At 42.8% G+C, this 21,401-nt stretch overlaps 1 protein-coding gene across 2 annotated transcripts; it reads right to left on the reverse strand.

Moving 5' to 3' along the window:
* Positions 1–203: 203 nt before the first annotated feature.
* Positions 204–19,663, reverse strand: ttbk2a (tau tubulin kinase 2a). Of its 2 annotated transcripts, XM_024806255.2 has the most exons (16): positions 19,323–19,663; positions 14,390–14,551; positions 13,164–13,311; positions 11,970–12,043; positions 10,461–10,601; positions 9,958–10,062; positions 9,417–9,482; positions 9,187–9,279; positions 8,980–9,105; positions 8,685–8,842; positions 8,215–8,422; positions 7,881–8,104; positions 7,211–7,763; positions 6,027–6,365; positions 4,271–5,238; positions 204–4,112 (listed from the first exon to the last, which is right to left on the reverse strand). In XM_024806255.2, exons 2-16 carry the CDS (start codon positions 14,456–14,458, stop codon positions 3,665–3,667), a joined length of 3,720 nt encoding a protein of 1,239 aa, XP_024662023.2. In that variant the 5' UTR covers positions 14,459–14,551; positions 19,323–19,663; the 3' UTR covers positions 204–3,664. The 2 variants fall into 2 exon arrangements, with proteins under 2 accessions (XP_024662023.2, XP_024662025.2); XM_024806257.2 differs by lacking the exon at positions 6,027–6,365.
* Positions 19,664–21,401: the final 1,738 nt, after the last annotated feature.

A 21,401-nucleotide genomic window follows, 5' to 3' on the forward strand; every position in this document is an offset into this window, starting at 1 on the left:
ATTGTGATATATTTTATTTAATTTTGGGACTAATTCCACATTTCCATTTAGAAAAACAAAACAATGAATAAACCCTTTTTACTTGTTTTTAATTTTCAATGTAACCTTAAAAGCACAAGCAAGTAAAATGTTATTAACTCAGTTACTTTTTTATGTTTTGTTGGATGCTTTTTTTTTTTTGTCTTTTTCAAAAAAACAACAGCTTGAATGCCCAGTGGTTTTATTTCAATTAAAAAGAAGCACTTTATAAATTAGCAATTTTAATATGCGTATCCTTGCTCAGTGTCCAACATTTCAGGATTATAAACAGGAATCTGTCACAAAATTCTTTCTGCATGCGGAATGAGTATTTTATTTGTAACCAGTTTATAAAAATAAAATACAAAATAATTTGAAAACAAAAAGAAACAAAACACTGTACAAGGCATTGATATGATACAAATAATAGAATTAACATAAATAATTACAGGTATATACAATGCAAAACTCCCGCTTGTTACATTCTTTCCTTGAGACTGTACAGTTACATTTCAAAACAACGACATACATTACAACACAAAAATATCAACCATTGAAAAAATCCCAACAACTCAAGTGAAAATGACAGATGGGCAAATTAGCAAAAGTCACAATAAATAATTTCTGTCAAGTATTTATAAGCAATTCAATATCATGACATGAGAAGTGTACAAGTGCACACCAAAGCTTTTATTAGTTTCCATCTCACCTTTCAAAATAAAACAAAACAGCTGGCTTTATTCTGTTGGTCTGTGGCTTTGTGTAACCACAAAAAACCCCCAACAAGCTACTATAAATATGACACTTTCTAATAGCGAGCCACTGTTAAAAGTGACAAAGAAAAATCTCATCTGGAAGGTAACACTAATCCTACGACTACACACCACTTGTGAGATAATAATATTAAAACCCATGATAAGAAATCTGATTATCTTTTAAAATCAGCAGCACACTGTTTAGTGTCTGTCCTTCCCTTTCATTGAAGCCCGTTAGGATATATGTCATATTTGTACGATAATGATATTATTTAAATACTACTTTCAATATTTTACAGGTATATATTAAAAGTCTGCACAACAGCGTTCTGAACTTCGAAGCCTTGAAAGAGGGGGAATTCAAAGACTGCTCGCTGGCGATGTATAAATTGCACAGCCATTTGAAAGCATACAGCTATCACACTGCAAACACACCTTGAATACGGCACCCTGAAATTCTCCAATTTCAACCAGTCGATCAGTAAATGGTCCACACATTCTCACAGTGGAGCGCTCCGGCTCTGACACAGAAGTCTTTCAGCACTGATTTCAGTGGCGAGGGTTTGCATGGTAGCACATGCCATTTATAGACCGTGAGATAATAGAGAGAGAGAGAGAAAGGCTTGGCTTGGCCTAATACTGGAATGATCTCCAACACAGACAAGGCTCAGTCATCCCTCGCTATGCACAGAGGGGCAGAGAAGAGACATTAAGGCGGCTGACTGACTGAACGATGTCTGCCTTCAGGATGAGTCATCATAGCTGCTCTGTGAGGCTAGCGTAGGTACCTGCGAAATCTACATGAGTCAGACGAAACAGCATTGTTTAATATCGACAGAAATAAGACGCTCTCATCTCAACTCAAACTGCAAAGTATATCAAAATATTTGGCGATGTGGTTTGTGACTGTGACTACCATCAGGCTTCAGCTCGTGAGTACAATGCAAGACTGTAAAATGCAGGAAAGTCTGTTCTCCTTTTATTTTTGCATGTCACTACAATTATATGCAATGATAGAATCATCCCAGGTCGGTGCAGAAAACTAACATCAGGTAAGAAAGCAAGTTTTTAATATGAGCCAGAGAAGATTTAGAGATTCACCTAACAGGAAATGGCCAATGTGGTAAATGCTATATAATGATGAGTGTTATGCGGCTTTTTACTCAGTAGTCGATTTGGGGGGTTTTCTCTGTTGAGCATGCAAAGAGAAGCACTGGAAGGAAGCTGAAGTTATTTTACAGTATCTTACAAGCAGAGGAGTGGGAATAGGTTGTGGAGGAGAGCTTCAGTGAGGAATCCTGACTAAAAACTGAACACAAACAACACTCTGGCTTCTTTACCTTGTGCACAGAACGTATACTGTATGTCGTTATATAAAAGACATTCTCCGGTGCGGGAGAAACGGGAACGGAAAAAAAAACATTCTCGCACGTGGAGGCATGGAGCATCGTTTTGGTGTGAGAAATATGTACATATGGCCTCCGTTTTCAATAACATTTGACAAAATTCTTTTTTTTTGAGGTCTGAAATTCACATTTGTTCAGAGTTTTATCTCAAACACTGGCCTGGTATGTAGACAGGACAGCTAATATTTCCTGTTACAAATAATAGCTACTTTGTCCTTAAGTAAACTGCTGCTCAAATTATGTTTGATTAACAAACATTTGTGTTGCTACCTTTTCTACATAAATGAATGAAAAGGGTTGTCTTATAACCGCTGGCACAAGTCTGTTTTTTGGCTCTTGGTTTTTTTGTTGTTTTTATCTTCCTCCGCTAATTACAAACACACCAAAGTGAATCTTCAAGCTGCCCGAAGTGCCAAGGCACGCGCTACGACGAACATCAGTGCACCTTGAGTCGTTTAAACTTACTACTGCTACTAAAACATCACAAGTCTAACCTCTAATTCCTTCATTCCAGTGTGACATTTCAGATTCCCTCTCAGCAACACAGTAGGCACAAAAAGGTGTGAGTCCTCCTCACATGCTTTACATGACTGATTGTATAAAGGGTCGCTTTGAGCGATCCCCTCATTTTAAAAACGAATGCACGTGACACAAAAACCACACTTTAACGATCGCACGCGAGAGGATAGGAGTCGTAAGCATTGCTAAGCATCAAAATAAATATCTCAATAAATACACAAATTCTGCCTATTATGCATTCACATTTATCAGAAAGAAAACGTTATACCCTGCCTGATCTGAGTTAGGCCCTCCGGCCAATAATTAAAGTCGCAAATCCCATCAGTATGATTCAAATGCATTAGTGCTGGGGATAAATAAGTTCTAATATATTGCGGTGCAGGACAAATCAAAGTTCAATAATCCGGAGACTTTTATATATGTGCCCACTGGTCCAACTAACTTCTGATTTATGTGTTACAGCGCTGCATGAACGGTTTAAACTACAGCATTGATTGTAAAAATGAAAAGAAGACCCTGACACAACATTGCCTGTTTGGTAAATTATCATAAAGGACGCACTCCACCAATTCAAGTTCAGTCTGCTAGTCATGCATCGTCATTCAGCTTGTGAACAAGTATTTAATGTCCTCAGAGTTTTGGGAAAGGCAGCATTTTTGGGGGTTGGACTAAAATTTCTGGATATCCCGGCTTGTGCCACAAAGATTAATAAAAGTCTTTTTTAAAATATGTTTTCCAGGAGTCCGGCAGCCTTAGTGCAAAACTACAATCACTGGGGTGGTATTTAAAAGCTGGACACATACTGAATGACAAAGCCTATGCAAAAAACAGAAGGAGCGAAGAGAACACTGACAAACTGTGAGAGGAGTAAAGTTCAGACTATTTTACTGATTATACAGGAAGACTCACTGGCTGATGTCTGTCCTATTACAACTTCTCTGCTATAGCAACTCAACCTGGTGGGGTCTATCTACTCAGTTTGCTGGAGCACTTGCTCTCTTTGCTGCAGCCTTTTCCTCTAGACAGGTGGAACGGGCTGGTGCGCGCCTGCCGACTACAGCATGTATCCTGGTGGTGGTGGTAGAAGCGGCGGGGAGGCGGCGAGCCGGAGAAGCTAGGGGGTGAGCGGCTGCGGCCAAAGCAGCCCCCTCCTCCGCCGCCACGGTGCTCGTGGCGAGAGGGCGAGGAGCTGACCGAGCGCTGCAGGGAGGAGGAACTGCGGGGGGAGGCGCTCGAGCTGCGGTGGTGGTGCGGAGAGCTCGTCAGGCTGCAGATGCCCATCCTGGAGCCCCCGTGCTGGGCAGAGGAGCGGTGGTGAAGGGGGGAGCCACGGGAGCCATGCATTAGCTGAGCAATACACGTCAGCAGTTCTGAGTCACTGGTGCTGCCAGCTCGGATGCGGTAACGTCTAAGCCTGAGTGAAACATGAAAAACAGCGAGTGATATTTTACAGCAAAGCTCAAATGGAGATAAATCAAGTTTCTTGGCATAAATTATTAAATTAAATAAATAAAAGAGAAAATATCTTTATAGTATCTTAATGAAAGTAAAAGATGCAAGGCAACAACTTACCTGCCCTCCACTGTGGGGCGACACGGTGGTTTTCCAGGAGGTGGACGTGGCATGAATTGAGCAGCCAGTTGCTCAGCAGAAGAAGCTGCCTGAACGGGACGAGGGATCCTGCTCTTGCGGGACAGCGGGCTAGAGGAGGAGGAGAGAGACGGAGCGTCGTCTCCCTGGCGGTCAGAACGGGAGCCCATAAGAGAGTCCTCATCCTGAGAGCGGTCAGAGGTGGAGGACAGTGGATCTCTAGTGAGGGAGGCTACCATTGGGCCACGCCTATCAGAGAGGGATGGCGAGGCAGTGGGTGAGGGGACCTGGCCTTGGTGGCTGGCTTTCTTCTGTAAGAGCTTTTCCTTGGCGGATCCTGGTGGAGGGAGCTCCAGGAGGGCCGAGGGCTCCAGCACAGGGATTCGACTTTGCCTGCGGCTAGGGTCTTTACGGGGGGCAGCCAGCGGGGTGGAGGAGGCTGGGCTAGTGATCTGTTCTGGGGTCAGGTTGACTTCTCTAGGGTCTTCCCCCTTCAACTGAGGCTCTGTGACACAGGGAGTGGGGATAGAGTCATTCTCATTGTCTTTAAGCTTGAGGAAAGTTCCAATACTTAAATCCCTTTGGTTGTTAACAGGAGGGGAAAGACGGCCATTGGCAAACAAGGGGCTGCGAGGAGAGCGATGGGAAGATGCCGAGCATGGAGGAGGCGAGCACGGTGAACGAGGGCAGCGCGGGGAAGACATGCGGCTTGGCACAGGGCTTTGAGCTTTGGTGCGGCTGTCTCCATTAACCAGCATCTCAGCCAGGGGGTCTACTGGTGACCCTGGATGGGAGGCCACATGGTCCTGCGGGGAGCTGATGTCCACTGTACGCTCCTGAACCTGCTGAGCTTCTGCTTCAGCTTCGCCATGCCTCTCCAGCAGGAGACACTGTGGAGCACTGTCTGAACCTGACTGGGAGGAAAGCCCAGAAGGACGCTGAGCCGTTAACTGGAGTGGGGAGGGAAGAGGTGGAGACATGGGAGGGAAGAGAAAAAGACACAGGTATTATTTAAGAAAAAGAAAAGACTAAAAAAATGGCAGTAATATTCTAAATTGTCAAAGGTCTGTTGCTGATAGACTACAACATGGCGAGTTGTGCTGTAGATCTGCAGCAAGAGCCTGTTGCAGATGTGTGAACACTGAACAATTTTACAAAATGTGGTAATAAATGGTGATTAGTTTGGCAACAGCATGCAATACCATAGCTACCATTATCAGACCGAAACACACAAGTGCTATGGCAGTGTCAGTCAAGCTGTGAGTACTAAACCAGCAAGTAGGACAGGAAACGTTCACGCAACTTCGCAGGGGGCTTCAGCGAAGAGAGGGTGAGGAACAAATACAGGGAGAGAGAGAGAAAGAGAAAGATAGAGAGGACAAAGACGATCTGAAACAAAAGAGACCATGCAACCTGTAGTCATGACTCGACATTCCAAACACACATGCCACAATCAGACAAACACACAAACCCTATCCAGATCACAGGAACACATGTCCAGACACAAGGACACATCTGACCCATGCTCTGTCTGGCCTGCACAATGCCCCTTATGGTTTCTGGAGAGAGCTGCCTGACAGCAACACAATAAGCAAGCCAAATGAAGAAAAGAAGCCAAAACCAGCAACTTAAATGAAAACAAAAAAAGAACAAAAATGTTGACAGCGGGTGTAATGCTACTGATGTAGAGGGAGCTGAATGGAGGTCTCTTTTTACAGGACTGTGATGGGCTCATCACCTGCTGAAGCTGGGCACGGGTGATGCGAATGACTGAGGGAAACTTGGTGTTGGCAGCACCCGCAGGGATGGCTGGCAATTTCCTGCGACTGGGTGAGCAGGTGCTGGGGGTGGGGTTTGGTGGCAGAGGTAGGGAGGCGTGGTAGGAGGAGGAAGAGGAGGGGCGTTCTTGCGGCTGCTGGTCGGCGGACTGGCTGCGCCTCAGGGCCGGCAGCTGACGTTGGTGCAGTGGGTCCGACAAGGTGGTCAGGAGGGTGTGAGGACTGGGAGAGCGCAGAGGGATGGGGCTGGATGTCCGGACCGCAATCTCCTCGGGCAGAGATGGAGGAGAGGTAGGGAGCTAAGAGATGGGAGGGAAAGAAGTGGGAGGTGGAGAGAGGAGGGGTTGTGAGATTTGTGAGGGACTGAGGAAGTATAGTGGAAGTACTGTGAGGTGGGACAAGCAGGCTGCGCTAGCGGGGAGCAGGATGCAGAGCTTTAAGTGATGAAGGGATCAATTAAAGAAGTTCTAAAATTTTTGCATACACTGATGAAGAAAGATGGAGACCAGTCAGGGAGTTTTTGTTATGGCAGTTTATGTTTGCAATCTGGATATAGAAGTTCGGACTGCAGAGGAAGTCAGGGGATAGACAGCAGGTCTGTTCTCTTACATGTTAAAATCAGTCAAAGTTAAGCTCAGAGACAGAGCAGCAATATGGAAATGGAAGATATAGACTACTGGGATGTTATGAATAGGTAAGTAGCAAGAAAGTAGTTTAAGGTAAGCAAATCAAAACATATTTTGGAAATAAAAAGTTTGATTTGAGAAGCAAAAAAGGAAAAAAGCAACCACTTAACCCAAATGCCTGCAAATAAATAATTAGATTGATTACAAATTAAAGTAAATCAAAGCCATAAGACCTCTTTCTCCCATGCTGTGATCTGATAAAAAGCTCTGAGTTGTGTCACAACTATCTTTTTCTAACAAATACACACAAGTGAAGAAGCGAGCAGACATAAAGCAGTAACATTTAGCTTCAAACCACAGCAAGATGCAGCTGGTGACACTCTGTTGAATGATATTAGCATTTACGTTCTATACCTAGAACTCTGACTCTGTGCAGCTTTTTAACCTTGTAAAATGCTGACTATAGTCAGGATTATGTATGCCATGTTATGATATGGTATTCAAATGAAAGTGCTTACCTGTGTGAGGACTCCTTCAGCCAGAGCTTCAGCCGGGCTGGTTGGAGTGATTGGGGGCAAGGGCCCTGCAGGGCCCACACTAAGCTCCAACTTGTCCATTTTTACACTTCCTTTGGAAGAGGCCGTGCTTTCTTGTTTGGCTTTCCCCGATCTAGGGCTCTGGCTGCCCTTTTCCCATCCAGGATCCTGTCCATCTGGTTGTAGCACCTCTGGCTCCTCATCCTCCTCCGAAGGGCTGGTGGTAGCCTTGACTCCTGGGGACCCACTGGGTCGCTCCACCATTACCCACTCCCTTGAGTCAAAGTCCTGCCTCCCAGAGCTCAAATTGAGGGCCACAAATCCCCCACTGCTGGCTGCCCCCTCTCCCTGCTCTAACGATCCAGGGGAAGCTGGCTTAGGAGAACCACCACCGGATAGGAACTCTTCATCATAGTGCCAAACCCTATCAGGACGCTCCCCGGCAATTACAGTTTGAGCCTGAGTTACTGGGATGATAGCAGCTCTGTCAGATTCCTTCTCCTGTTGTTGAGTGCCTAGCTGCTGCTTTGCTGAACTGAACATATACAAGACAAATGCAAACAATCAACCTTCTGGTCTACCTAAAGGTGAATTTAGATAAGAAAGTAAGTATTACCGTGCAGTACAAGTATTGGTTGCTTAGTAGACTTACCAGGCATCCACGAAGCGCTCTGGGCTGGGCTTGGACTCCAGGCCAAACCTCCTCTCCAGCTCGAAGCTGTGGATGTTGCGGAGCTTCCTGAGCAGAGGGCCATCACGGTCTGAAGCCACCACCTCAGAGTGCAGTTTGACAGGGGAACCCAGGCTTGGACCAGCATAGGGGCTCTGGTGCCCTTGGTTGCCCTGGTTGTTGCAGTGTTCCTCCTCCGCTGCCGTCTGTGGGAGACAGTGTTTTTTTGTTTTGTTTTTTAAAAAGTAACTTAAATGCCAAAGAAGCAGGTGAAGTTCATTTCTTATATTTTCTTTGAATTCCCTGTGGCTTTTACCTTCCAGACAGCTGTCCTGATGCGGTTACGGTTGCGATCCAGCTCCTCCCAGACGTCAGTCTCCTGGTTCCGGTGCGGGTGGAGGGGAGAGCCCGGCAGACGCTCTGGAGCAGGGTTGTTCTCCACGTCGCTGAGCTGCTCATCCTGCAGAACCTCATCTGTATTTTCTCTCAGCAGATCGCCAGGGATCAGGGACGCATTTGCCATACTGTAACAAGAAAAGGTGCACACACTTTCAATGTCTCTGAAGATATAATATATATATATATATATATATATATATATATATATATATATATATATATATATATATATATATATATATATATATATATATATTTTTTTTTTTTTTTTTTTTTTTTTTTTTTTTAAATGGACCCAAGAGAAATTTCAGCCATACATGAAGTTACTGAAAATAGACACCATAAAACATGCTTCTATACTTATACATGTATATATTTCAAACATACCCCATGTGTGCTGGAGTGAGGCGAGTGTGATGTTGAGGTGTCGTGGTACTGGCACTAATCGTCAGCGTGCCATCAGTAGTGGTCCGCTCCCAGTCATAGGGGTCATTTTCCACGACATTGTAGGTTTTCATACTATTGTCAAACACTGACATCAACAGCTGCAACAACACAAAAATATATAATCATCAATTCATCATGATAGAAGCAGAAAATATACATGCACTCCAAAACCTGAGCGATTTGCTCAGGTTATGATACAGGAAAACCTTCCCTCTTTATTGAATGTAAATCATACCTGGTAGTCAGGTTTGGTAAAGTAGTCAAGGCTGGAGATGTGATCCAAGAACACACCAAACTCTGCCGGTAGATGTTTGAGCATCAGACGATGATCATAAGTCTCTTTCAGCTTTCCCACATGTTCCTAAAATACACAAACACACATCAATTATATGTCATCATTTGGAGCCACCAGGACAGAGCTCATTTTTTTCAGTGCCCTCACTTTATCCTTGATCTTCCTCCACGGCAACTGACCGACCAAGAACTCCACCAACATGTAGAAGAGAGACCACAGGTCATCGTGACGTCCCATCTCCTGCAGAATGAAAACAACTCTGAGTTAACAGGATTGGATAATGTTTGACTGTCAAAAAAGAAAAGAAGAGCAAGACGCATGCAGGACAGCATCACAGATGAAACAAAACCTCTATCACATACTTGGCAGATACTGACCTTATTCTTGTGCGCATTGACAGATGCATATCGCACTGTTCCCCTAAACCCTGCGACTGGACGGGGCTGACAAATAAAGACAGGCATAGTCATTAAATGGTGATGCTGATGATATCTAACTTGTTTATGGTTAGTTTCAAACAAGATTTTTAGACATAAACTTTTAATTTGCTTCCTGTTACAAACAGAGATTTGGAGAACAAGATAAGAATTGGTTTGAATTTCAATACTCTACACGAAACTACAAAAGTATCTGTCTTTATAGCTGCAAAACATGCATTATATTCAAAAGTTACTTGTTAACTTTGTCTCCATTGTGGATTTACAACAGACCAAAACAATAAGCTACACAAAAACTCAGTAAACAGAGCAGAACCTTTATCAGTGGAAATGTCCCTGTTCTTAAATGTGCAAGTTAAAATAGAGCTAAAATAGGACTTTCATATAGTTCCACTCCTCAGTTTAAAAGCTAGATGTCACTAAATCCTACATACTGCTCCTTCAGATTCAGTATATAAGCCATAACAGAGAATGCACTTACAGGTCGGACCTCCTGGCAAGAGTTGGTGAACTGGCGAGCTAAACCAAAGTCCAGCATGTAGCAGGTACGACAGGTGCTGGGGAAGCGACCCATGGCAAAATTGGACTGTAGCAGAAACAGGAAGTTGAAAAAGAGTGAAATCTATGTGCAATAAAATGTCATTTCTATTTACAGTATATCCATATATGAATAAGAAATGTCTTCCAGTAAGGGAATATAATTTAAGACAGCACCTCAGATGATAAACAATATTTACATTTTGTTAGTTTTAGGAATCTAGCCAACACTGACGCTGAGCCGACTTACTGCAAGCAAAAAGCAAACTACTGAATCAGCAGCAATGTTAGCAGCCAGTTACAAAAAAATGATGTCAGTGGCAGAGTCCAATGCTGACAATAGAAATAAAAATATGACTATATTTATATTACTTATCTGCCTTGAATATACTGTAGGGACATATGTGCAATCAAAGAATGTCCTGCACCCAACTCCCTGCTACACACCGGTTTGATGTCACGATGCAGGAAGCCAACAGAGTGGATGCTCTCTATAGCTTCCAGGATCTGGCGCCCCAGACGGAGGGTGGTGCTGATGCTGAATGTTCCTCGAGGCATACTTCTCCTCAAATCGGCCAGGTTTCGACCCTAAAGGGCCACGCAAGCGAGTTATTAGTATAGAGGCAGTTGTCTGATAAATCTCCCCATTGCACCTGGCTTTTAATGAACAACAAGTCAATCAATCAAATCATCCATCCATCCATCCATCCATCGTGCTCTAAACAAAGTGAACAGTGTTTGAAACATGATGAAACAAAAGAACAAAGTATTTAAAGATACATACAAATCAAAGGCTTTACTGTTTGAAATGTTTGGCCTGGGCGATAGACAGATGTGTTCAGCGGGCAGGAAACAAGCCAAAAGTGAGGTACAACATGAACTGAGCTGCACACAACAGTTTAAACACATGGTGTGGTCGGGAGCCAGTGCGGTGCAGTAAAATTTGACATTCCTGTGGGAATGGTTGCACAAATTACAACCAGATCACACGTTCATAACACCCCAAGGCCAACTACTATCCAATTCAAGTAGGATGCATTTATAATTTCTGATCATGTCTTGGGTAACACAGCCTCATGTGGTCGATGGAAAACGAATCTTATACCTGCAATTCACAGCATGTGATGCAGTCTATCAATAGCCTGCAGCTTGAGTTTGCTTCTGCCTGATATTCTGCAAAATGCTACATGCATTTAAAGTGGAAATAGTTACTGTTCTTTTGGCCATATTTGTTGGTTTTTTTGGTTTTTTTGTATATACTGTAGGTTAGCTGCTGAATTATTTACATGCAGCAGTATTTTTTAGAAATTTCTAAAATGTTTATTTGCTTTGGTTTCATGTAACCATCTTCTATATAACAGTAACTTTGAGTAAGAGCTCACCATGATTTCTCCAAGTCAACAGCCCAAAGTCCAATCAAGGCCAGGGTAAATAATCAAAATGGTCAAACATTGCACATATTGACTGAATGGTGGCTATGACCACAAGACACAGTTACAGCATGACTGGAAATACGCTAAACAGAAGCAAGCTAGTGATCAAAGCAGAATAGGTGCTATGAGGATGTTTATTAGCTCAATTATAAGTTTTTTTTCTTATTAATTTAGTTTTCCCTTTGTTTGTGTTGTTATTCTTGCTCTTTGCATGGTTGTGCTTTATTTTTTTTTAATTTCCCAAATAATCACTGAGTAAAATGTCTAAAAGTCCACTCAAATAAATTCTAGAGCTTTAACTTAGCTTGACTCTGTGATTTTAAAATGCTTTGGACAGCCAGTAATCCAATTCCCACATTTTTTACATTTCCAAATATATGAAACACAGAAAGGCAAAAAATCTTTATTGCACAAACTGAAATTAGCAAATGTTTGACACTTGCTTGGTGAGTGATTTAGTTGACTCTTAAAGAAGCTTCATTTAGAGTCTTTTTAGAGACGAGTCTTTTCCCTTGGGACTAACCTGAAGCTCCATCACCACGTAGTTAAAACGGTCATTACGGCCGCATCCCACAAAGCGACACACGTGGTCTTTACCTAAGAGAAAAAGGACAAGAGAGTTTCAGGATCCTTCCTCTCACCTTACACGTGCTGTATTATTTGAGGGCTGGTTGTATGAATCATAATGATGTGTGTGCCCATACTTAGTCGCCCTACCGTATCCAATGTCCGTGCCCTCTCATCAGCAGCTTCACTGTATTATTTCCCTGCTGATTTATGGGATATAGCACATGACACCAGGTCTAGACATGTGTGCATGGATGCCTTGAGCATTTGTGTGTGTGTTTATGCATGGGAAGGACATTGCTGCACCGGCAGGTTGGCTGCAGCCACACCCCAAAGCCCTTCAGCTAGCAGCGTCTACATGCATAGTTAGTGACAACACCTTCGTGCTAAAAATGCTACTATTTAGATCATTTGTTATTACAAAATTGTTATTTAAGGGTAAAAATACATCAAAGTTGAAAGTGGGTTATATTTGACTCCATTATGCTTTATATATCTGCTGGTTGATATTTACTCTCTACAGCTGGGCGGGTCAGCAATGGTTGGGGGGCTGGAATTGAGCCCATCTCAAATTATATGCTGGTTCCCTCAGGAAGCAACAGGACCACGATGCTCCAGGCCAAAGCCATTAGACAGCAAACATGATCCCAGCCCATTGATTTTCTTCTTGGGAGGGGGGAGGTAAAAAAGCATTGTGGGTAAAAGGGAGAAGGAAGGACCTTTTTTCTTTTATAAAAGAAAGAGAAATGGAAGTAACACAGTCCCCCTAAAGGATCTAACTTTATGTTAACCCTGGGAGTGTCCAAGCACAGACAACCGTACACTTGCTGTGTTGTTTCTGTTAAAAAGCAGGACCACCACAGATGTTTTTTCCACAGCATGGACTGAGGCAAATTGTGCTGAACCCTGGGCCAAACTGTTTTCAGATCTATATCTATTCTCAGAGGGAGAGTTTATTCTACCCTGCTCTGATGCTAACAAGTGATACCAGCATTTTCTCCTAGGAGGAGATTTTTGGAAGGAAGGATAGACATTGTGAATGCTTTTTCTTCTCTTAAACATTTGCTGGATGATAACAATAAATACTCTGCACGTGTGAGACGATGGGCCAGTACCAATAAGTGACATCAGTGAATCCATTTGCACTCACCCTGGAGCTTCTTGAGCACCGCGACCTCCATCTTCAGCACCTGTTTGGGCTGCTGGGCCGACTCCACCTTCAGTGCCACGCTGACCCGCGTCATCAGGTCCGTCGCCTCGTAGATCTCCCCAAACCCACCACCCCCGATCTTCTTCACCTGGAGTAAAGATGATGGCACATATGATATATAAAAATACTACTTCTACAGAGTAAAAGTAAGAGGTGAAGATCATTTCAGGCTTCACAGAGTTTATGACAATTAGGTGTTTTGTCAACTAGAAGAATACTACAATGGCACATGAGCCCACAAACTGTATGCAAAAGACAGATGTAGCCTTTGGGTCTGTAAAGGGCCTTAAACCTGTGCTTTTTCTGATGGTGAGCAGGGGGTTATTCCACTTTAAAACCAACCTCCTTGCGATTTAATAGTATTTATTATCCTTTCTGTGGCGTGATATAACTGCGATTTGGTTTGATCCTTAGTTGGAGATTTTTTGTTCTTATTTGAATGTATAGAATTGAATTAATTGAATTGAATAGTTTTTTCTTTAAAAAAAACGATTCTGATTAAAACTGCTGGCAAATGGGAAATTTCTTTCCTGGTTAACCAGCAGGAATTTATATGACTCAGTTTATAGTTCACCTATACTTGTGCATAGCATCGTCCTTATTTCATTCTTTTAGCTGCTTCTCAACTACCAGTAGTATTCAAGCTCATCTTGTATCTCAACTACTACAGCTTTAATTCCCCCTAAGCTCTGATGTGCCCTTCACTGTCCTCCATGCTCGCACAGAGTTTTCTGTCGCACTTGGAGCTAAAGTTGTGGGATTAGCTGCAGCATTCTTATGTAACTCCTTAGATGACAGGAAGTGGAGCCAGTTAGGAACAACAGCCTCACATGGAGCCCAGGCTGGCACAGCAGTGAGAGACATGGGCCTTTGGGGAGCACTGCTGCTGCTGCCTATAGCACAATGCACTGCCACAAATAGCTATACAGGCTATTTTTGGATCACCCGTACTGCAGCAGCAGAACCTGGACAGAGAGACATGACCCCAAACTGTCGAAAACACAGGTGAGACACTTAAAAAGAAAGCGGTGGTGCTCATAGGCAGGGGAAGCATTGTTTGAGGAACAAAGAAATCCTGTTTGTGGAACAGAGGGTGACCTCGGGACAGGCAGTGATGGGGCTGCACAAACACGCTGCCTATTGTAGCTGGAAAACACGGCGCTTACCACTTTCCATCGTTCCTTAACCAGGGAGAGCACGCTCAAGATGTCAGTTTGCTCTGCTCCCCCACTCATCCCGTCAGCAAATCTAGGGACGCTGCCCTCACTGCTTCCCCCACGACCAGCAGCCTCACACTGGGCAGAGCATTTGGGATCTGATGAAGAACCCTACGGAAGTCCAAGAGAGAAACAAAGCAGTCAGAAGCGGAAGGAGGAAATCAGCTGTAATCTGTTTACATTTGACCAAGCTGCACTTTAGCATCTCAGGCTAACATCCAGCGGGTTTTACGGCATTAAAAACACTACAGAAAGCATGCATGCCGCTCAGTTGAGAGACCGACCGTTGCCTCAATAGCTGAAGCTTTCTGATACGTGACCATTGCAGCAGCTGCCACACCTGCTGCCAGCAGCTGTCCTTCTAGACAAGCTCACCCAACAAACTCACAGGCAAAACTATTACATTACAAAGAGGTTTCATCATCTTAGTATCATTTTCCCTCTTCTGTGTATGAAAGCCAAGCAGCAGATCTTATGAGTGTATTATCAGATGTAATGAGTCTGTTTAATTTCCTTAATTTAAATCGACTCAGTAGTGAACTGATTAAAAACAAACCACACAAAAATTCACATTTTTATAAATAACTGAATTTACACAAAGCACCAACTATTCTTAGAAATTACATATTCATTCATTTCATTGTGTAAGACAGTTTTAAGTTTATTTTTAATTCCACACACAAATGAAATATGGATATCTGCAGTCGTTATTTCTATTCTGTTCATTTATATCACGAGAAATTGAATGATTAAAAAAAACAAAATCAAGTGACAAACCAAAAATGTGTAGGTTGAAGCTACAGCTTACATAATACCTACGCCTGATACAAAAGAAAGAAAAATTGGCATCAACTGGGAAATTGAATGAAGATAAAAGAAAGAAAAGATGGACGATTCATGTCAAATCCAGCTGTAGATAAACTCTTTTCACATTTATCACAATACTGAATCATTCTGTAATAATTCTAACTTACAGTTCATATTAAATAAAGTTAGTTGTGTCAGTATTACTACATATACACGGTAATCATTTGTTAATAAAACATTTTTGGACTAGATGTCTAAAAAGCACCATGCTGGAGGATAAACACCTTCCAGAGGAGCCAAATTGAAGGCTTCTAATGCATTAATAGAAAAATTATTAATAAACTTAATAATAATTTATAGAATCTCTATAAAATACAACCTGTTAAAAAGTGTTACCAATCATTTAATTAGGCTGACATGATGTGGCCAAACTCCTTTAACACACATCAACTTTAAAATGGAATTTCCTTTTGAAAAACCGAGTCCATGTTCCTGCATTATACAACATCCGTGTCGCAGATAAACATTCCTCCGGAGAGCACTCGCTAGATACTTCCTTTAGTCCGCCTTCAAACACTCGCTTACAGCAAGCCCGACTTTGATTCATCATTCTGTACACGGCGCCCGAGCATCTACGGTTACGCAACGAGCCTTCAAAACACTATTTGGTTACAGGGCATGATCCCGGCATCAAGGAGGGAATCAATCCCATCATGCAGCATGCTAGTGAGGCTGGGAAGAGGGAGAAGTGTGGTTAGAGTAGATAACAGTGAAGTGATGAGCATGAAATGTGACCCAAGGTTAAGGCTCAGGAGTAAGGTGGTCTTTGTTGAAGCTACACAGATCCAACGACACAACTGGACCAAACAAATCCCTTTTAATGACTCGCAATTACTGTAATGGACTTACATTACACTAACACTACAGTCTATTTTAAAATGTTTACCTTCACGGGACAAAAGGGGCTTGATTATGACCCCAGCTGCATATTTATATATGCTTCCTACTATGAATGTGTCTACATCTCCTACAGCTTTTCAGTTTTTTTGTTTTACATGAATTGGTGTAGCGAGGATAATAATAAGCTAATTTATGCTTTATTTATAGGCGGTTAAACATATCAAACATGTAACAAATGGCATGCATAGACCTCAACAAAATACACGACAAACCAAATATCTTCATAATGGAAAAACTTAACTGAAATCAAGACACGTGCGATAATTCGAAATCAACAATCACTTACTAAATGTCGTAAAAACAGCGCAGTGTAAAAAATATCAGATGACATTAAAGTGGTTGTGCGTTTTGGCCAGTGCAGCACAATGAAGCGGCTTTGAGTGATCAGACTTGTGACAATGCAAGGTTGGAAATTTGTGTGCGGTCATTTATAACACTGCATATATTCAGTATATATGCTCTGATTTAGTTTAAAATGCCACTAATCTCTACATTGTACTGTTTTGCGATGAACTAGGATGTAGCACAGTTTTACTGCTGAAGAAGCCTTGAGGCTAACCCTAACCCTAATCCTTACCTTTTATTGTGTAAAAATGACTGAAAACCATATTTAATGATACTAAAACATTTTAGATTGTCGAACTATACTAGAGTATGCTCTACAGGAGTGCCACTCATTCTGTTGTCAGCAGGCTTGGATTAACAGAGATCACGGTCACCATTTCACATGCTAGAATTTTCCAATTACTATACCAAACACAGCAGAGTGAGTGCTGACATTCATTCACCATTAGTTCTTTTAAGCATTGGGTCATTCACTCTTCTTCTTTCAGCTGCTCCCTTGGGGGCTCGCCACAGTGAATCTTCTGCCTCCATCTCACCCATGATCCCTAACATCCTCTTCCGTCACACCTACCCTCTGCGTGTCCTCTGTCACTACATCCATGAAGCTGCTCTGTGATGTTTCTCTTTTACACCTCCCTTGCACCTGCATCAACATCCTTTGCCCAGAATATCTGCTATCCCTCCTCTGCACATGTCAGCCTTGCCTCTCTAACTTTATCTACAAACTGTTCAACCTGAGCTCTCCCTCTCATGTACTCATTTCTAATCTTGTTCATTTTGGTCACTCCCATTTAAAATCTTAGCATTTTCAGTTCTGACAGCTCCAGCTTGGCTTCCTGTCTTTTTGGTAGTGTCACCAACTCCAAACCATACGTCATAGCAGGTCTCACTACCATCTTGTAAACCTTTCCTTTTCACATCCTACTGTCACAAATTGCCTCTGACTCTCCAACCCACTCCACGCTGCCTTGCACTCTCTTCTTCATTCTCCATTGCTTTGAAAGATTGACCCCAGGTATTTAAAATCAACCACCTTCATTACCTCCGCTCCCCCCAGCTTCACTGTTACACCTGTCTCTCTCTAACTCCTCTTCTCTCCTGAGCATACCTCCTGAATCTTTTATCTTGCTTTGGTTCAAGAGAATCAAAAGTAAATCAAAAGAGGAAATATTTTTAATTCACACCGGCTAAACTTCTATAAAAGTATTTTTCTTGGTAAATTAGCGATGAACACAGGAAGTCTTTGAGCCAACTGTAAATTCTCAACGTTGAGCTAATTGCTGCTTATGCAAAATCACAGAGCATGCCATCAAACGTGCTGCACAAAAATGCTCATATCCTCAAGGGATGGGCAACTTTCTCTGTGATTGAATAACTAGTGCTCTGAGTGAGAACTTCAAGGTCATCCCATGTTCCTGTGCTTTCCTTCAGGATGTTTTTTCCTCAGGGTCACACCTGGCTATCACATATAAGAGGCTGTAGCAGATAATTTGCTTACAATTAGTCAGAAGTTGGAGGTTGTTATTTCATGCAAATAGGGTGTGGGGAAAGAAAGTTTTAAATAGTGGCTTCATCTGAGGCCATCTTTGACCCACAAACACACCAGCATTCATTCAAACATAAGCTTGTACACATATTGCACAAATCAACACACCTGCACAAGCCAGCCCGGCTGCCTCACGCTGTGACTAATCTAACGCCTTACAGAGGGGGCACGGTTCCGCTCCTCCTCCTCCTCCTCCTCCTCCATACCAGACACCGCCAATGACGAGAGAGAAAACAACAAGCCCACCAGAAGCAGCCTTTGGACCCCAAAATTAAAAGCCGCGTATGACAGCCAGCTCCTGCCTCATAATGCATCCCGCTTCCTGACCCCAGCATCTCCATGGCGACGATGGTGCAGTGCCATTTTCATTTGCTGACTGCAGCTGGTCATCGCCTCTGCCCTTTAGGTCTGCTGGAAGCTGCAAGTTTACAGCTACAAAAAGCATCATGAAATGTCAATGAGTGATTCTGCCGCAGAGTAGCTCTCCTTGAGAGTGAATATGAATGTGATTTGATGGTGAATATTCACAAAAACAACAACAACAAATCAGACCTGACCCTGAAAGCTTGCTATGCATACATGCGTATAAGCCTGGATCCAACGAGAATATCTTCTGCCTAATCCAAGAGTGGCCTGGTTCAGTGGTAGGACGGAGAGACTGCTGCTGGATGAAAATTAATCTCTGGACTGACTTCTCTCCAGAACGATGGGTTCTATCAAGAGGAGACTGGGAAGCTGGGAAGGATGGGACCAGAAAGTGTGTTTATATAGGGAATCAAAGATGCATTCACGTAAAGAGCTACACTTGCCTCCAGTGCATCTTTTTGATCATTGTTAGTGCATACCACAGTGACCAAGCAAATACAGAGAGGCCTTCTGTATCGTATTCAACGGGATGTGTCGATAACAAGCTACAGCCGAGTCCCAGCAAAGGTGTCACGCCGCCCTGCAAAATTAAACCCCTTCTCTTGCCTGCATTGACTGACCCCGGCTTTGCTGTGGAGAGCTGTTGCATAGCGATTTGGTTGCCACAGCAGATTTACTCAGGCGCGTCCACGCACATTGGCCACCCGCAGGCCACGCAAGCCCATCCTGCCTGACTTTAAGCGCTGACAATATGCAGGTTAACAAACCGAACGCATGTACGCAGCTGCCGCCGACAAACATGGGGGTGTTAAGAGTGGTGGAAAAAAAGAGGAGGCACTGAATCATCTGGATCCTTACCTCGGGTCTGAGCTGCCAGCCCTTGTTCCAAAGAAGAGCCGGGTGTGGTTACGAAAAATCCTTTTGGTTTGGGGGCGGCGGGGACGACAACGAGCGGAATCCCATAGCGAGCGAAGCGTCCATAGGCGGAGGTGGTGGTGGAGTTGTCGGTGACTGGAAATAAAATAAAAGAGCGAATGGAGGAGCGAAGGAAATATGTCTGAGTGTGATCGTCCGTTTTCTCCTTCTGCCTGTCACCTCAGCATCTTTATCTGTCGCTGCGGATCCGTGACGTGACAACTCTGATGATCAGCAGCCTTCCTGCGCGCGCGGCCCCGATTCGGCCCCTCGCAACAGCACGGCCACGCGCGCGAGGGGGCCCTCTTTAAAGCTCGTCTCCGCGGTTTAGCGTTGCGCGCACGCGCAGTACGCAGTCACCGCGTCTGCGTTTGTTTTCCCAGCCCAAAGCGTATGCGGAGTGTCATCGTATATGGACGTACAAAGGAGATATGAGAAAATGATGTTAGAGGATAATATGAAGGATACAATCGGTTTGGTTTGGAACGCGGCCACAAAAGACGGTTTTTTATCAATAACACTAGGGGGCGGCATTAAGCAAAAGACGCCATTGCTATACAAACAACAAGACTCAGTGATGAAAAGTGTATTTTACAATACAAAACATACGATACACGGTTTTTATTTAAGTGGAACAGAAAAAAGTGCGACAGCAAAGATATTGTCAAAAAATGTTGCATTTACATGTAGTGATTACGTGATTTTCTTGTAGTTCAATCTAAAGAAAGGAAAGATGATATAGTAAAACAATTGTAATGGAGTTGGGGTAAATAAGTTACCTCAAAACTCTGCTTTCGGTCATGTGAAATAGAAAGTTTAAACAGGACTGCATAGAGTTCTGTGAAAAGCCAAGTGCACACAAAATACTTCTAATTAAAGAGGGCAAGTAATAGCAAGGTGTTGCTAATCAAATGATCATCAGCAAGTGTGAGCATCTCTATAAAAGCAGAGGTTGTGGCATTTTGCTGGTCCGCAGGACTCAGATGTGTGTTATTACAATGCTACACAGTGTGATATAGGGGAAATTGCAAAAAATCCATCTTCTCTAGTCTCTTCTCTCTAAGTAGCACAGCTTGGGAATGCAAAATTGCATTTAAACAAACCACACGAATTCTGGAACAATGTCCTTTAGAAAGATGAGGCCAAAGTGGACATGTGCGGCCATAAATCACAAAACCAAACACAGCATATCAACACATCATACTAACTATGAAGCACAGCCGTGAAAGCATTATGATATGGGTTTGGTTTTCAGCCACAGGACCTGGGCACCAAGACCCTAAGGCCACCTACAAATCTAAAACTGAACAGCTGGAAAAGAATCAAGGTGTTGCAATTTTCCAGTCAAAGGGCATTCTTCAACTTGATTTAAATGCTTTAGTGGATCTTAAAAGAGCTAAAGATAAACAAGGGCCTATAAACCTCAATGAACAGCGACAATATTTTAAAGAAAAAGTGGGCCAAAACTCATCTGCATCAATGGGAGAGACTGATGAAGTTATACAGAAGTCATGGCACAGACATAACACATATAAATAATGAAAATTTAATGTCAGCAAAGTACTGCAGTAGAGTTAGATTTACATCACAGTTTCTAAATCCTTACTTTTACACATATATATTGCATATGAAAATAATAACATACTAAAAATGAAAATACTAAAAATACAACCCTAAGAAAATGTGGTTTGTAAAAAGACTATCCCATTTTATCTGCATAAAAATAAAATATCCAGTGAAAAGATATGCAAGATTACTGTAATATAGCTCCATCTGCAGAAAAAACTGCAAGATTGCAATACAGTTATTTCTGTTTGATTCTATCTAGCACGCTCTGTGCACACTGTGCACCCTATTTTCCCTGCACCACTACGGTGCATTGGTGTGGAACAATTGTTATACAGTGTATATTCAGCACAGCTGAAGGTTTAATTTGTTTGGAAACCGAGTCTTAATAATTTCCTGTTTTGCACAGCTTTGACTCAATTACATTTGAGATTAGTCATTGGCATCATGCAATGC

Source organism: Maylandia zebra, linkage group LG19 (assembly GCF_041146795.1).
Source record: "Maylandia zebra isolate NMK-2024a linkage group LG19, Mzebra_GT3a, whole genome shotgun sequence".
NCBI lineage: Eukaryota > Metazoa > Chordata > Actinopteri > Cichliformes > Cichlidae > Maylandia > Maylandia zebra.

Excerpts from the sequence above, each read along its gene's own strand:
- ttbk2a (XM_024806255.2), bottom strand. The coding sequence starts at position 14,458 with ATGAGTGGGGGAGCAGAGCAAACTGACATCTTGAGCGTGCTCTCCCTG. Across the intron at positions 8,843-8,979 it reads TTACCAAACCTGACTACCAG|CTGTTGATGTCAGTGTTTGA; the intron begins GTATGATTTACA and ends GTGTTGTTGCAG. Across the intron at positions 8,423-8,684 it reads CTCACTCCAGCACACATGGG|TATGGCAAATGCGTCCCTGA; the intron begins GTATGTTTGAAA and ends TTCTTGTTACAG.